We start from the raw sequence: 16049 nt of genomic DNA, 5'->3' as shown, positions 1-16049 counted from the left end.
CTCCCAACTCAGAAAAAAAAATCTAATAAGTCATTTCCCCTCTCTTCTGTGCTCTACTACTTCCTAAAATTAAAAAAAGTTTATGCATAGAAAATGATGAAAGGAAAAGGGGCAAGGATGAGATGGCTTGGGTAGGTTACAATACATATGAATGACAGCAATAGCTTAATCTAAATTAACATTTGTCAAAATGAACATTTGTTAAGCAGCTTCTATGTGCCAGTGCTATGTGATAAAGGGATACAAAGAAAAGTATTGGTATGAATGTGTGTGTGAGGGAGTGTATGTGTGTGTGTGTCTATGTGTGGATACATAGATATGTTTATATATATATGTGTATAATATATATTTTATATATGTATCTACTTTTTCTCTTAGCTTATGCCATATTTTAAGAAAGTCCATATTTGTATTTCAAAAAGATTTTTTTTTAAAAAGCTTGCTGTGTAGTGCAGAAGTAGAGCTACAAAGAAGGGCAAGACAGTTGTGCCCACACAGAGCTCACAGTCTAATGGTAATCTAAATGTGTGTTCAAGTTTTAAATGACTCCAGGACTCCAGGAAAGTTCCCTTGGCTCTGAGAAGATCGCCCAACTGTGGCCACTCTGGCATCCACCCCTGTCCATTTTCTGCCTCTGGCATGCCTTCTTTCCAAAGAAGGAACCCTACTTACTTCTTGTATGATGGAATCTTGGTTAGAATTCTGACCAAGCTAGGAACAGGCTCTCTGGGGGCTATAACTCAGTGCAGCAAAGGGAAAGTACGTCAGGGAAACGAGCCCAGAAAGAGGAAACAAGTCATTTGAAATGAGTAAGAAAGAGAAGCGAAAGAAAAGCAACCCGTAAGCCTACATGGACAAATATTTTAAAATGCATGTTTTAAAAGTAAGGAGCAGGAAGTCCCTGACCCAGAATCTCTCTGGGATGTCAGAACAGACACAATTTTGAGGCCGATGTTATCCAGAAGGGAAAAGTAATCCACTCCTGGTTAGCCAAAACCTTTTCTCTCAGGCTGCTTCGGCATTTTAGGATTTTTTTTCTTTGAACCCAATAATCCATAAAATTAATTAAGACACTAGGGGACTAGTTCTGCCAAATTTTCATAATTTACTTTTAAGAAAAATCAAATGTGTTAGGACACCTCTCTCTATATGTATAGTATGTGGTGCTCTCTCTCTCTCCATATATATATATATATATTCATGTCTTTTACATATATTTTATTTATCTGGTGCTTAAGCTTCCCTTCTACATAATGTCTTCCCCAACTTTTTTGAATTTTATGTTTTGAGGAAATTGTTAACTAGAACAATCAGCAATCTGAAACACCCATGAGAATCTTCATATAGCCCCTACAAACATTGGAGGAAGACTGGTAGACAAAGATGGGGTTCCTCTTATTTTTTAGGGTAACAGTGTCTACATTTTTTAGCTTCTATATTGCTGTCAAAAAATTTTTTTTGAGCATGGCTTTCCCAAAATGGGTATGCTTACTTATCTGTAGATTATATACATGAACTTTGTACTAATAACTATGTACATCACAAAATTTACACAAAAAATAGAAATTAAAAAGAATGAAATAAGGATGAAGTAATATTTGATCCTAGAAGCAAAAGGAAGCTATTGGAGTTTACTGAGAATTGACATGATTGGATTTGAGCTTATCTAAATCACTTGAAGGCAGCTAGATAGCCCAGGGATAGAATACTGGGCCTGGAAGCAGGAAGACCCAAGTTCAAATGTGGCCTCATTCACTTATTAACTGTGTGACCCTGGACAAGTCACTTAACCATCATTTGCCTTATTCTACTTAAGGAAATGGAAGCCCTCTCTAGTATCTTTGCCAAGAAAACCCCAAGGATAGTATGGACAAACTATGGTCCCCAAGGTCATGACTGTACAGTAACAAATTCCTTGGGGAGCTATGTGGAGAATGGTCAGATAACTGAAGGTGGGAGACCATCCCAATTATTTCAGTAATCCAGATGAAAGGTGATAAGGGCCTGAACCAGCATGCTGGTTGTGTGGTGGAGAGAAGGGAGCAGACAGATGTGGATGAAGAGAATAGATAAGACCCAGCCCAAGTGAGTGTGCTGGCTGAGGGAGTTTTTGATTGTTGGGTGACTGAGAGTCTGCTCCATCCCTACACAGAGCAGGGAGCCAGAAGCTAAGGGTCTGAGCCCCAGGTAGATGGTCTGTTTGCCTCAGTTTCCTCAACTATCAAATGGGTATAATAATAGAACCCAACTTGAAGGGTAGTTGAGGATCAAGTGATATAATATTTATAGCACAGTGAAGAGTTAGAGAAGAATATGGGCTGGAGACAAGCATTATGCTGGGGGAGAGTCTGGATTAACTGCTAGCCTTTGCTGTTTATACATATAAAAAGATTCAATTAGACTTATGAATAGAGGGAGTTGGACAATTGGCAGTAAAGACCCTTACAACTTTAAAGCTAGGACTATAATATATATTACAGGAGAAGCACCATAGAGGTACGAAAATGATTGGGGAGTTCTGAGGACATTCTGACTCTCTTCTCTCTGTGATCTCTTCAAGACAAATCCATGATGCTCAGTAGATTACTCCCAAATTGTTACTTCTACCCAAATTTCTCTCTCCTTAGTTTTAGACTTATGTTACTGCCAGTTGGACATTTTCTCCTTGATGCCCCACATGGATCTAAAACCCAAAATTCTTACTTTCTGCCAAATCCATGTCTCCTGAGTTGGCAGTTATGGAGTCATCCTTGGCTCTCTCTTCCCCTCCTCCCCTAAATCCAATCAGGTACCATTTTGTAGTGGCAGGAGAAATGCAGATATGTCACATCTGTCTTCTCTTCCCTTTTTATATAACCTCCTGTCCTTCTCACCAGATCGCTCTGCTTCTAGTTTCTTCCTTCTCCCCTGCATTCTCTAGATTTGTCTCCAGATCTCCAGGTCCATATCCCCAGATCTGGGTCAGTTCGCAAGGCAAATTAGAGTCCTTTCAGTCTGGCTCCCACCCACCTTTCCAATCCCCTGGCCATCTCTGGGCAGCCGGCAGCCCATCACCTGACTTTGTATCTTTGCACTTTGGATCTCTCGAGTCTGGAATCCGCTCGCTCACTCATGGGGCCAGAGCTCTCTCCTACAGCAGGCCTCAGACTTTGCGCAGCCCTCCCTCACTTAAATTCAGGTCTTCTTCAAAAACAACAGAGCTCACTATTTGTAACAGTTTCCTTCTTCAAATTACATTGTATACCACGATGTGTTATTGAACTGAGGGCATGCATACTCCTCGCCCCAGAACAATGGAAGTTGGAGACCGAAGCAAGTTTTGTTTTGTCTTCTTATCGCCAAAGCTTAGCACAGGGAGTGCTTAAAAATATTTAACAGTGGCATTGAGGACCTTGTTAAGAGGAACGAGGGAGAATTACAGGATTTGGAATCAGCCAACCCCCATATTAAACAAAAGGGGAAAGGGACAGGGGATGGGAAGCAGAAGAGGTCAGAGAGCTTAAGGGATTTGCCATAGTGAAACTCGTTTCTTATTGGAACAGCAGAAAAGGGTTGTATTCGGGTCAGGAGAATGAGGTTCTAGAACCAGTGTTCCGCTCAATGGGCTCCTCCTCGGTATAATGAGGGGGATTTTATTTGCTGGCCTCTAAATCCTATAACTTCAACTAGCCTACAAGCATTTATTAAGTGCTTACGGTGTGCAGCCCCTTGGGCTAAGCGTTAGGGAGGCAGAAAAGGCAAAATTCGCACGCTAACCTCAAGGAGCTCAGTTAGACCGAAGGGGACAACACCCAAACCACACGCACACGACAAGATATGGAGAAGAAAAATCGGCGATGGTCTCCCTCCATCATCCCTTTCTAACCGTGCCCCCATCTGATTTAGACTAGAAAGGACAACGGGGGAGGGTACTGCCGGACGTCAGAGGCCGGCTAGTCCATTTCACAGACTGGGAAACTGAGGCCTGTGGCGGGAACCGCAAAGGTCACAAGCTCTAGATGGAGCACGGTCTGAATCGGAGCCCAGGGCCCGCCCAGGGTGCTCCGCTGAAAGTTATTTTTGGGGAGGAGGCGCCCGTAGCAGACTTCTGGGGGAAGCCCGGGTTCCAGTGCTCCGGACGGCTCTGCAGGTCTTTGTGCAGCCGGATGCATCAGAGGAGGGCGTTTCCTCGCCCGGGAGTCCCAGAGATAGCACTAGGGGACTGGGGCTGGGGGGAGGTCGGGCATCGCTGCTTCCCGCCAGCTTCCTCCCGCCCGGGCCCCGGTCATTCTCTCTGGGCTTGGGAACCCCGACCCTAGCCCCGGACTCACGTCGTCCATAAGGAGCAGCACGATGTTGGGGGGTCGGGGCTCGGCCTCCGCCCCCAGCGAAGCCCAGCCGAGAAACAGGCTCAGGCCGAGTACCATGGCAACCGTCGCCATGACGACCGCCGACGCTGGGTAGCTCCTGGGGCTGCGCGCCGCCGCGGACCGGGACCGGAGAGTCCCGGGGCTGTGAGAGCAGAGGCGGGAGGAGGGAACCCGGAGCGAGAGGAGGCTGCGGCCGGCGCCTGCGCGAGTCACAGCGCTCCGGCGCTTCCCGAGCCGGTCTGGGCGGGGACGGGGCAAGGTTCTGGCCGGACACGTGACGGGGACAGGGACGTGGGAGGGCGATCACGTGACGGGGCCTCCCCTCCCCCCCACCAAGATGGCGGTGTGCATCGCCGTGATCGCCAAAGAGGTCAGTGCTGCGGGTTGTCGGGGCCCCGGCCTCCGGGCGGCCTTCCTGCTCCTGCCTCCGGCGGAGCGCTCCTCGGCGGCCATGCCCGCCCTCTGGGAGAGGGCCCGAGCTCGGCCCCGCCCCGCCCCCTCCCTGCAGCGCTTCGCCGGCTCCGAAGCGCTTCCGGGGCTTCCCAGAACCCTGCGGGAACTGCGCGGGCTGATCGGAGGGGGGGGGAGGGGCGCCGAGGTCCGGGTCACTCTGGCGGCGGACCCCCGGGGGGGAGAGGGGGGCGCCCTTCTCTCCGCCGGGGCGGACGGCAGAACCGAGCCCTGAAAGCCGTGACGCTCCTTCCTGCCGGGGCCGCGCGGCCGCCGCGATCCCCCCTCGGGGCACCCGCCGCAGGGAGCGGGCCGGGCCGGGCCGGAGCCTCACCGCTAGGCCGGGGCGGGGGAGGGGGGCCCGGGGGCGGGCGCCGAGTGCGCTTGCGCTGGGGGGGCGGCGCGCCCGCTGCGGCGGCCCCTGTGCCAGTCCTTAAGCGGACGGTACAAGCGGCAAGGCGCGACGGGATGGCACTTGTGAAAGCGCCCGCGCAGCCTCTGTACCGTGACTTCTCCCGTTAACAGCGCGGGACACTGGGCTGGGGATGTCTCTGGGGGTCTCCTTCGGGTCGGTGATCACCGGGGGTTAACTAACGTCTCCTGTCCTGGGCCCCGGTTAGCTTTCTTAGCGGGTTCTCCGCCTCTGCCCGCTTCCTGAGGTCCTCCCAATGTGCCCTGGTTTCTGTGGGGAGGCAGGAGGACCGACAACACGGCCTCTGTCTTGTCCGAGCTTATGTGCCCTCTTATCATCGGTGTGAATCTTGTGGAGCTGTAGTAAGTGCTAAGCACATGTACTGGACCAGAGAGCTGTTAAGCCCCCTGCTAAATAACCACTGTCCCTATCAATTCCACTGACTTAGCACCTTGTAAGAATCAAGTTCTGGCCCCTAACAGGCGTGGAATGGCCCCTTGTAGTAGCAGTTAAAATTGGTGATGAAGGGGGTTTGTAGAATTGTGAGATTGTGAGTTAAACTTGAATGCGTAAAAAAAATAAAAACAAAAACAATAAGAACTTGAATGCATCGTGGCTAAAGCCCTATTCTTTATTGCAGAATTACCCCCTCTACATCCGGAGCATTCCTGCCGAGCAGGAGCTGAAGTTCCATTACACGGTGCACACATCGCTCGATGTGGTAGATGAGAAGGTCTCTGCAATGGGGAAGGCCCTCGTGGATCAGAGGGAACTCTACCTGGGACTCCTGTACCCCACAGAAGACTACAAAGTGTATCTTTTGATGCCCAACGGGGTGTCTTATAAATGCAAGAAGCTGCTGTGTGTGCTCACAGATGGAGCTTCATTTCTGAGCATTCATTCTGAAGTTGTAGGAGACTGTTTAGGACTGGCTGATCTTGCCATGTATTCATGCCGTTACAATTTGAGGATTAGCTGTTATCCAGTTAATTAGGGTCATACAAATAGTCTGCTCATTCAGGCCTCTTTTTTTCTTAATTGGGTAATTCAAAATTTTTTTGCCTAGGTGATATCCTCAGTGCCTTACTTTCCTCCTCCTCTCCCCAGTATCCATTCTATTGAGAAATCAATTTTATCCCCTAACATTTTTCTCCTGTTTCCTCTTTTCTCTTTTATCTACTCAACCCCTACCCTTGATCATTCCTGAGCTTTTACCCAGATTTCTTTCTTTCTGTAAACTCTTTTCCATACACCAAAGTGATTTTCCTGAAGTGTACCTTTCTCTGATGATGCCAGCTCTCTGCTCAGTAGACTCGGGTAATTGCCTGTTACCTCTAGGATCAGATATCTATCCCTCCCTTTGGCATTTAAATTTCTTTACAACTTGGCCCCCTTCCTGACTTTGCAACCATATTATGTTACTCCCCTCTTTGTGAGGGTCCAGTCAGGGGGCTGCAGGGAATCGGCATGTTTGTTCCTCCTGACATATGACATTGTGCAATCCCTCTTCATTATTTTGCACTGGTATCCCTCATTTCTGGAATGTTCTTCCTCCTCACTTTCACCTCTTAGATTTCTTCACTTCCTTCACTACTCAGCCAAAGTACCATCTTCTGCATGAAACCTTCTCCAGATTATCTAGTCTCCTCTCCCCCACAATAACCTTGTATTTGTTTAAGTCTGTGTATGTGCATGCTACTTCTCCTATTACAGTTATAAACAAGGGCAAGGACTTTCAGTTTTGATTGTTTTATCTCCAGTACCTGAAACACTCTAGGCATTTAATATCTGTCAATTCAATTCAAGAAAAAAGGTTTGCTTTCCCCAGATAGCTGCAATAGAGTACTAGCATTAAACTAATTTATAGAGGACCTGGGACTCATTTTATCAGTAAAGAAATCAAGTCCTGGGAGGGAAGGGGAGGTGACTTTCACACATTTGAATAGGCATTTGTGGTGGCTGAAACTCAAAGGAAATGTCATTTAGAAGGCCCTCTGTGCTCTTCCCAGGATGCCACGCTTTCTCTGTTGAGACTTTTCTGATAAGAACACCATTTTTGGTAAGAGGTCATCATTTCATCTCCTCATGCATCATTCTAAATAACCAGTTATGTGGTTCTCTTCCTGTCTTTGTCATCTGGAGTAAGTTGCTTCACTTTTCTGAGTGTAGATTTCCTTGCACATAAAAATGAGATGAGCTCTGAAGTTCCTTTCAGTGTTAGATCTTATGACAGGGAGCCCTTGTCTTCCAAAGTACAGTATAGTATAAAGCACAGTGTCTGGCCCATAGGAAGCATTTAGGGAATCCTTGCCCCCTGACTTGACTAGAGACAGAGATGGAACCAGAAGGATTATCCAATCCTGGAACCACAAACTTTGCAGATAAGATGCTTGGGTCTGGATGCTTTCTGAAATGGAAGCACATTCCAGTTTTAGAGAGAGCCAGCTAGGTCAACCCACAAAATTTTAAACCAAGATACATTCAGTGACGATTTTTTTTTTTTAATTCAGCAAACATTAGTTAAGCACCCCTTGTGGCCATGGTACTAATTGCACCAGGCCCTCAGGAAAATACAAGGATAAAAGAGACCTGATTTCCCCAGAAATCTCAGATTCTGAATGGGATAGGGGAGATGTCAGTCCCATGTGAATATTGTATCTGCATACATAGGTAGCCATTCAAAGCTTGTGTATTAGTAATGCACATGGACTGGACAGGTCACTGTGGCACAGTCAGGCCTGTTGTGGTATTTTTTATTGCAAGGTTGTCACTTTGTTTTTCTAAAGTGGTTTTGTCATGGAGCTGTGAAAGTGTGAACAGATGGACACACGCTTGCATATTCTTCATGTTGATACTTTGTTTGTTTCATTTGCAATCACAGCATTCCCTGTGTTAAAAGCATGTTCCCTAACCAGCTGCACAGATATGGCTATGTGACGAATTCCAAGGTGAAATTTGTTATGGTGGTGGATTCTTCCAACACAGCACTTCGAGACAACGAGATCCGCAGTGTGAGTGCAGAAAATTTGAAAGCAATTTGCTGGATCAGTCATTTTTTTTTTCCCTTTTTTTTGCCCCCCATTCTCATAAAATGCTGAGAAGCCAGAAATCCAGTCGGGTGGTCACTTTGTACATGTTAATTAAAAATGCTGTTGTCTCTTTTTCAGATGTTTCGAAAGCTACATAATTCCTACACAGATGTCATGTGCAACCCCTTCTATAACCCTGGAGACCGTATTCATTCTAGGTGAGTGAGTTGTTTCCTGTCAGCTTTTTGTGGGCCATTGCTGGACTACTGAGATTATTATTAGGGAAGTCATTTAGGGATGAGCCACTTAACACCAATTTGGAAGCTTCCTTTCTGTGGCGGATAAGGGGACCACGAGCTTCCATAGAAGGCCCGCAGTTGACCCTGTTATATCAAGTAAAAAAAAAAAAAAACACTTTTACCACCATCCTTGGCCATTTCAGTAACCAAGAGTTGTGTAAAACTTCCTTTTCACTTTTTATTGAATATATAAAGGGGACTGAAGCTCCAGATTTCTTCTAAATTGCCTTAAAACTAAAATCATTGCTGATTTCATAGCTCAAGGTAGCTTGGGGTTCATATATCCCTCTAAAATGATCTGGAAGTTTGGTGACATTACCTTCAAAACTGTTGGAGAGTCCATTTAATCTAGCACATTTGCTAGAGATCACCTGACCATGGCTGGAGAGAGCCCCCAGGCAAAGCAATTGGCTTTTAAAAATATCAGAATTTTCCTTAATTCTTGCCTGTTTACTCCTTTGGGTTTCAAAGCATTAAATGTCCTTTGCATAGTGTCTGGACACAGATGCTTAAGGAAGGACATATGATGGCTTCCCTCCTTTCTCTTCCCCTTTTCTTTTTTTCCTTTGGAGCCAAGCAGAGCAAGTCGAGTCTTTCTTAACCATGATGGCCTTCAGACACTTGAAGGAAACCATGATGGCTTTCCCTGAAGTTTTTTCTTGCTATTTCTTTAAACAAAACATCTTCAGAGGCATTAGCCAATCCCCAGGTCCTTCATCTTCTTGGTTTCCCTCCTTTTCAGCTTATCAATATCTTTCCTAAATCAGGGCCCCAAGATTGACCTGGATGATAGTCTGGGTGTGGTCAGTTTAGGACAGTGCTATAGAACACATCTCTTTCATCCTCTTGGTGAGGCTGGGAGTGCACCAGCTTTGGTGGCTGTCTCCACCCCAGCTCATCCTGAATTTGTAATCCACTCACACTTCTTAGCTTCCTAGTCACATCTCCCTAGCTTTTATATAAACCTGATTTATTACAAATGTGTTTCACATAGGCCAGTTCAGTTCATTTATGCCCAGTGACTCAAACTCAGGATCAGCACAATCTTTCTGTCTCTCTTTGTCTCTGTTGAAACTATTTGGATATCAGTTTCCATTTAGCCATGTTTGTCCTACCTTTGCCATTAAGAAGCTTCTACTTGATAGAGAAAACTAACAAAGTAGGAGATCCTAAAGTTATGGGTTTAGAGCTAAAAGGGGCCTGAGCTCATCAAGCCTTTCCTCTCTCCTGGGCTATCCTATCTGCTCCATTGATCTATCCTGCCCTATCTTTGATGCTTCTCTTTTGTAAAACGTGGCTAAAACCATTCTCTTGGTTACTGTTAGCATTGCTCCTTCTGTACATCACGCTCCTGCCAGCCTCCTTCCATCTTCTGCACATAATTCCCTTCAATATAAGGTGGATTTGCTTCCCTATAGGCCTCTTTAAACAGCTCTCCTTTTTTCCGATGACTTTTTTTTAATGCTTCAGAATTAGATTATTGAGGGTTTTCAATCCCTCCTGGACTGACTTTGTTTGACTAGAGAATTGTGGACTTGAATCTCTCGATCTTTTTGGATATTCTTTAATATAGGCCATGTGTCAGGGTGGATCACAGAGGATGGAGTGGGGCCTATTCCCAGGACTTCACTTCCTCACATTCTCCTTTGTGGATTAGTCATTTCCAGCACAACTAACAACCTTATTAGGCTCCTACTTTTAAAATTATTGTTAAGGCAAGTCAAGAAACTGTTAGCTCTGTAAGGTGATCCAGACATGCCATTGAGGCACAATGTGACTTCTGACCCCAGTACCAGATAGCCCAGTTTGCGCTTCCTGTTTCCCTAGTTTCTCCCTCTTCACCCTGAGATCACTTATATTTGTAGACCAGCCTTCTCCCTTGGGTCTTAGGGTCTCTAGGTTTCAGGTTGACTCAGGTAGGCAGCCTTTGTTTGGACTTTTTGCTTCAGGGTTTTCCAGGGCTAGGACTTGAGCCTGAGTTTCCTCACCTTTAAAGTGGGGTCAGTTTAGTGAGGATTGGATGAGGTAATGCACACGAAAGCTTTCACAAATTCTAACGGAGCTTGTTAGATATTGTTAGGGAAAAAAATCAGGGACATTCTGCCAACCAGAAACACTTATACAAATTCCCCTTGTCATCATTGTGGCACTCGTCCAAAGCTTTTCTTTCTCTTAATTGATCTGTTTCTTTATTGCAGGGCCTTTGATAACATGGTGACTTCCATGATGGTGCAGGTTTGTTGAGAGAGAGTATAATTTTCAGTTATTTCTGAAAAATGCCATTTTGTATAGAACTGTATCATGCAGTTATGTGTGTGTATATATATATTACCTCCTCCTGTGTATAATATGAAAGTGGCTCTATTTGGATGTCTAAAAACTCTTATGTAAAGTGAATGATTATAGAAAGCTTACTTCAATAAAAAGTTGAATCAGTTGAAACTTAAGTGTTTCTTCCCATACATGCCATGGTCCAAGCTTTCCAAAGACGAATTCTGTATTTACACTGTGCTGCCCATTATAATGTTAATGTTGTGTGCTCAGATGCTTTCAGAGTGGTCGGAAGGAAGGGAAGAAGAACTGACTTTATCTGATCATTGAGGATGTTGTCCAAAGGCAGTCATTCCGAATCCGAATGTTAAAACATGCCCAAAGTAGCAGGGCCCCAAACTCCCAGCCCTATGTGCTTTTCCCTTAGTCTAGAGAATATTATTACTGAGGCAGCGACGAGAGATTAGAATTGCTTGATTCCTCATCCAGTGACAGTTGCAAAGAGGCAAGTTCAAGTTTGATGTGAGAAAAATGCTTAACAATCTGAGCTCTCTCCAATTAGAATAGGCTACCATAGGAAAAAGTGGTTATCTATCCCCTTGTTGATGGGCTTCAAACAACGGCCAGAGAGTGACCATTGGGCACAGTAGAGAGAAGGTCTTTTTCAGGTTTGGATTAGGTTAACATAGTCTTTGTGTCTGCTCCCACTTTAGGAATTCTGTGAGTTGGGTGCTCCTCCTTAGGTTCTGTGAATTTAAGAAATCCCTTTGCTACCACTGTTCATGTACTAGGTGCCCTAAAAGATTTCTCTGATTTTTAACATGATAACATTTTCCTTATTTCCTTTTTCCAACTAAACAGGGTTTTGCTCCTACACTCTGGTTTCTCCATGTAGAGCAGGTGTTCTTAAACTGGGATACCCAAGCCTTTGGTCTAGGGATAGATTTTAGGATGTCTGGGGAAAAATGGGGGAAAATGGCTTCTTTATAAATTCACTAACATCTAACTTAAATTTAACATTTTCTTCAATTGTGAATGAAAAAAAAAGCTTAAAAAAAAAAGGTCCACAGGCTTTCCCAGGCTTCAAAGGATGAGTGGGGGGAGGGGGAATGGCTTCTTTATGTCTTCACTAATATCTAACTTAAATTTAACATTCCTTTCAATTAAGAATCAAAAAAAAAGCTAAAAAAAAAAGTCCGTAAACTTTCCTAGTCTGTCTCACCAAAAAAAAGTCAAGAACCTCTGGTTTAGATCAGGGCTTAAACTTTTCCCACTCACAACCCCTTTTCATCTTGGGTATATAGGTATAGTATATAAAATAGCTATATCAATCAGACACGGATAATAAAACATAATTTCGCAGCCCCCACATTCAGTTAAGAGACTCCACATGGGATCGCAACCCACAGTTTAAGAATCTGGGGTTTAAGTATAATTCCTTTAGTTCATTTTGTTGGAGTGAGGAAACCCTTTGGGGGTCCTTTGTTTTAGTCATAATCTCTATGCCTTTAGCCAAAGACCTTACATTTCATTTCTGTTGCTATAGGAATCCCTGTAGCTTCAAAGGGTTCTGTTTGTTGCTTTGAAGGTAAACTCTTCAGTGCCAGGTTAAGCCTCCTGGCCCCAGCCAGAAGAGCTCCTGCTGATTCTTGCCTATGACTTCCCCGAGATCCTGCAAAGGCTCTGGGGCCCGAGTTGCTGTGAGGAGGGTGTTAGCACTGATCAGTCCCACAGTGATGACGTTGGCTGGTTTCTTGCCTTGCTGTAGTAGGGGGAATTTCAGGAGGAGGGAGGTAGCAGTTGGCCTTTCCCTAGCCGCCATTATCCACCCGCAGTCTTAATGACTCCCCAGCAATTAGATCTTGCAGTCAGAATAGCCAAGCTCTTAGGGCTAGGGACTCCAACCAACTGCCAGTGGCCGGGGCTCCCCAGAAATGGTTAAAAGTACAGGAAGCGACGTGGAGCCCCCGGTCTCTGGCCAAACTAAGGCCCTGACGGAGCCAGATGGAGCTAGGTTTCCATAGCAAGGGCAGGAGAGCATCCTGGCTCCCACTACTCCCTTTGCGTGTTCTGGAGCTTTCTCCAGAGAGGGGCTTGGAGTATTCCGGAGGTTTCCCACGCATTAGTGCATTAATCATCCACTCCTGCCTCCTCCCTCAGTGGGTTTTGTGTATGAATGATTGCGTTCCCTCCAGTACAGCGGGAGCTCCCAGAGGTCGGGGACTGTCTCGTTTCTGCATTTGGACGTAGTGATTGGTACCCGGTACTGACGGAATGGGTAGTTATTGATTAATCCGGCTCCTAGTCTTTTCCTCTTTACCACGGAAGCCTGTAGAAGGACAGACCCACCATTACACCGGAGCTTGGGATCCGCAAATCCCCAGTAAGAAATATCTATGTTTGGAAATGGAGCAAATTATAAAAGCTCTTAGGTGAGAGACAGAGGGAGCCGGGAGAACTGGGTAGAAGAGAGCTGGGCGGGAAGCCCCTTTATAGTGCTTCCTTGGGAGATAAGACCCAGATGTCAGCTGTAAGCGGCATCACGTACTCTAGAGCCCAGGTGGGGCGGCTAGGGGGGTGCCACAGCGCTCAGAGTCGGAGTGCCCATCGTCCTGCGGGCACGTGGGACCGGGCTGCCGCTCCAGCCTGCCTGCTTCCCTTTCCCCACCTGCCAGTGAGCTGGAGAAGGAAAAGCAAAGCGCTCCTGTGTCTCTGCCCAGGAAACCCACAAAGGCAGGGGCTTTGCGGGCAGGCCCCGAGTTGGAATTCTTCCTCCGCTACCCACTGTCTGTGTAACCCCAGGCAAGGCTCGGGCTCATCTGTAAGAGGGGGAGGTTGGACTAGGAAAGATGCATTTATTAAACACCTGCTGTGTGCTTTTTAATACATATTTTTACATATCTCATTTGATCCAATAACAACCCTAGGAGGTGGGGTTTACAGTTGAGGAAACTGAGGCAGGCAGGTTGCATTGCCCAGAATCTTACACCTAGTGTCCGAGAGCCCATGTGGACCCCTGTCTTCTTATTGCGCCCCCTAGCAGCCAAGATGGGCTTATCTGCTTTCAATCCCAAATCGATGAGCCTATGATTCAGTGTTGTAATAATAGAGTTTTCTTGGTTTTTTTTAAAAAGAATTTTCAGTCTACTTCCTGTCAATTAAATATTAAATGTCTTATATGTGCTAGGCCCTGCTAGGTGCCAGGGATCTAAAGCCAAACAATTTCCGCCCTTAGATTTAACACACAGCCAGGGGAAACTTGTTTATGTAAAACATAAAATGGATACCAGTATTCCTTTTGGGGGTGGAGGGAAGTGGTGCTAGAAGAAGCAGACAGAAGAAACACTAAAGGAGGGAGGAATCATCTAACAACCATTAAGTGCCTACTGTGTGCTTCAAGGAAACGGGAATGCCTCTTTTCTTTCTTTTTTTTATTAAAGCTTTTTATTTTCAAAACATATGCACAGATAATTTTTTAACACTGACCCTTGCATAGCCTTGTGTTTCAGATTTTCCCTCCTCCCTCCCCCCTCCCCTAGATGGCAAGAAAGCCAATATATGTTAAACATGTTAAAATATGTTATGTCCAATATGTGTAAACATTTATACAATTCTCTTGCTGAACAAGAAAAATCAGATCAAAAAGGAAAGAAAATGAGTAAGAAAACAAAATGCAAGTGAACAACATCAAATAGAGTGAAAATGCTATGTTGTGATCCACACTCAGCTCCCACAACTCTCTCGGGGTGTAAATGGCTCTTTGTCACAAGATCATTGGAACTGGCATCAATCATCTCATTGTTGGAAAGAGCCACGTCCATCAGAATTGATCATTGTATAATATTGATGTGCCATGTACAATGACCTGGTCCTGCTCATTTCACTCAGCATCAGTTCATGTAAGTCTCTTCAGGCCTCTCTGAAATCCTCCTCTTAATCATTTCTTACAGAACAATAATATTCCATAACATTCATATACCATAACTTATTCAGCCATTCTCCACCCAATGGGCATCCACTCAGTGTCCAGTTCCTTGCCACTGCAAAAAGGGCTGCCACAGACATTTTTGCACATGTGGGTCTCTTTCCCTCCTTTAAGAACTCTTTGGGGTATAGACCCAATAGAAATACTGCTAGGTCAAAGGATATGCACAATTTGATAACACTTTGATCACAGTTCCAGATTGCTTTCCAGAATGGTAGAATCAGTTCACAGTACCACAGATACACCAACAATGTATCTGTCTCATTTTTCCATATCCCTTCCACCATTCTTCATTATCTTTTCCTGTCATCTTAGCCAATCTAAGAGATGTGTAGTGGTACCTCAGATTTGTCTTAATTTGGGAAATACCTCATTTCAAAGGACTCACTTAAACTGAGCTTTGAAAGAAATATGGATTATGGAAGATCTAGTTGGCAACTAGGGCCTCTCACAGTGCAGAAAGCCTCAGATCTGGAGTGAGGAAGACCATAGTACAAATCTGCCTTCAGATACTATCTGTGTGACTCTGAGAATGCCTCAGTCTCCTCAGGTGAAAAATGGAAATAATAGTATCACCTATCTTCCAGGAATGTTGAAAGGATCAAATGCACTGTAAAATGTCATACCTAAAAGAATTAGAAATCAAGATACCTATCAACTGGGGAATAGCTGAAAAAGTTGTAGCCTGTGACTGTGATAGAATACTACTGGGGGATATTATGAAGGGGATGCTTTTGAAAAAACCTGGGAAGATTCACATGAACAGATACAGAGTAAAGCCAACAGAACCAGGATAATATTGTACACAGTTACAGCAGCATTGTAACAATAAACAACCACATAGCAACAATGTAATGATCTACTGTGAAAGATTTTGCTGCTCTGATCAACACAATGATCCAAGACAATTTTAAAGGACTCATGATGATTGCAGATTGGAGCATACTTTTGTTATTTTCTTAATGTTTCTTGCTTTTAATTTATTTTTGTGTGATAAAGCTAATATGGAAATGGGTGAGTTGTTTTTTTTTTTGCTATCTATTATTGATATATTGCTTGCTTTCAATGGGTGGAAGTCATTTTTGGAAGTCATTTCCTCCCACTTAATAGTATTTTATTTTTTCCAATTACATGTAAAGATAGTTTTCAACATTCATTTTTATAAGATTATAGAGTTCTATCTTTTTTCTCCTTCTCCTCCCACTGTCCCCAAGACAGCAAGCAATATAGGTACATAGCAATATGTACAGTCAG

General features: G+C 44.8%; 2 protein-coding genes across 2 annotated transcripts in view; one reads left to right on the top strand and one right to left on the bottom strand.

The window, feature by feature from the left end:
- Window positions 1–4560, bottom strand: part of GALNS (galactosamine (N-acetyl)-6-sulfatase) — a 66071-nt gene extending 61511 nt beyond the window's left edge. Inside the window, exon 1 of the mRNA XM_031950137.1 lies at window positions 4311–4560. Coding sequence (XP_031805997.1) covers window positions 4311–4421 — 111 coding nt within the window. The 5' untranslated portion in view covers window positions 4422–4560. The remainder of the gene's footprint in view (window positions 1–4310) is intronic.
- Window positions 4561–4602: 42 nt separating this feature from the next.
- TRAPPC2L (trafficking protein particle complex 2 like) lies at window positions 4603–10981 on the top strand. Its single transcript, XM_031950139.1, has 5 exons — window positions 4603–4719; window positions 5852–6024; window positions 8135–8222; window positions 8379–8458; window positions 10738–10981. The coding sequence occupies exons 1-5, from the start codon at window positions 4687–4689 to the stop codon at window positions 10781–10783; spliced, it is 420 nt and encodes a 139-aa protein (XP_031805999.1). The 5' UTR covers window positions 4603–4686; the 3' UTR covers window positions 10784–10981.
- The last annotated feature ends 5068 nt before the right edge of the window (window positions 10982–16049 follow it).

Source organism: Sarcophilus harrisii, chromosome 2 (assembly GCF_902635505.1).
Source record: "Sarcophilus harrisii chromosome 2, mSarHar1.11, whole genome shotgun sequence".
NCBI classification, from domain to species: domain Eukaryota; kingdom Metazoa; phylum Chordata; class Mammalia; order Dasyuromorphia; family Dasyuridae; genus Sarcophilus; species Sarcophilus harrisii.
Note: the sequence above shows the minus strand (reverse complement) of the source record. Positions and strands in the feature narration are given on the sequence as shown.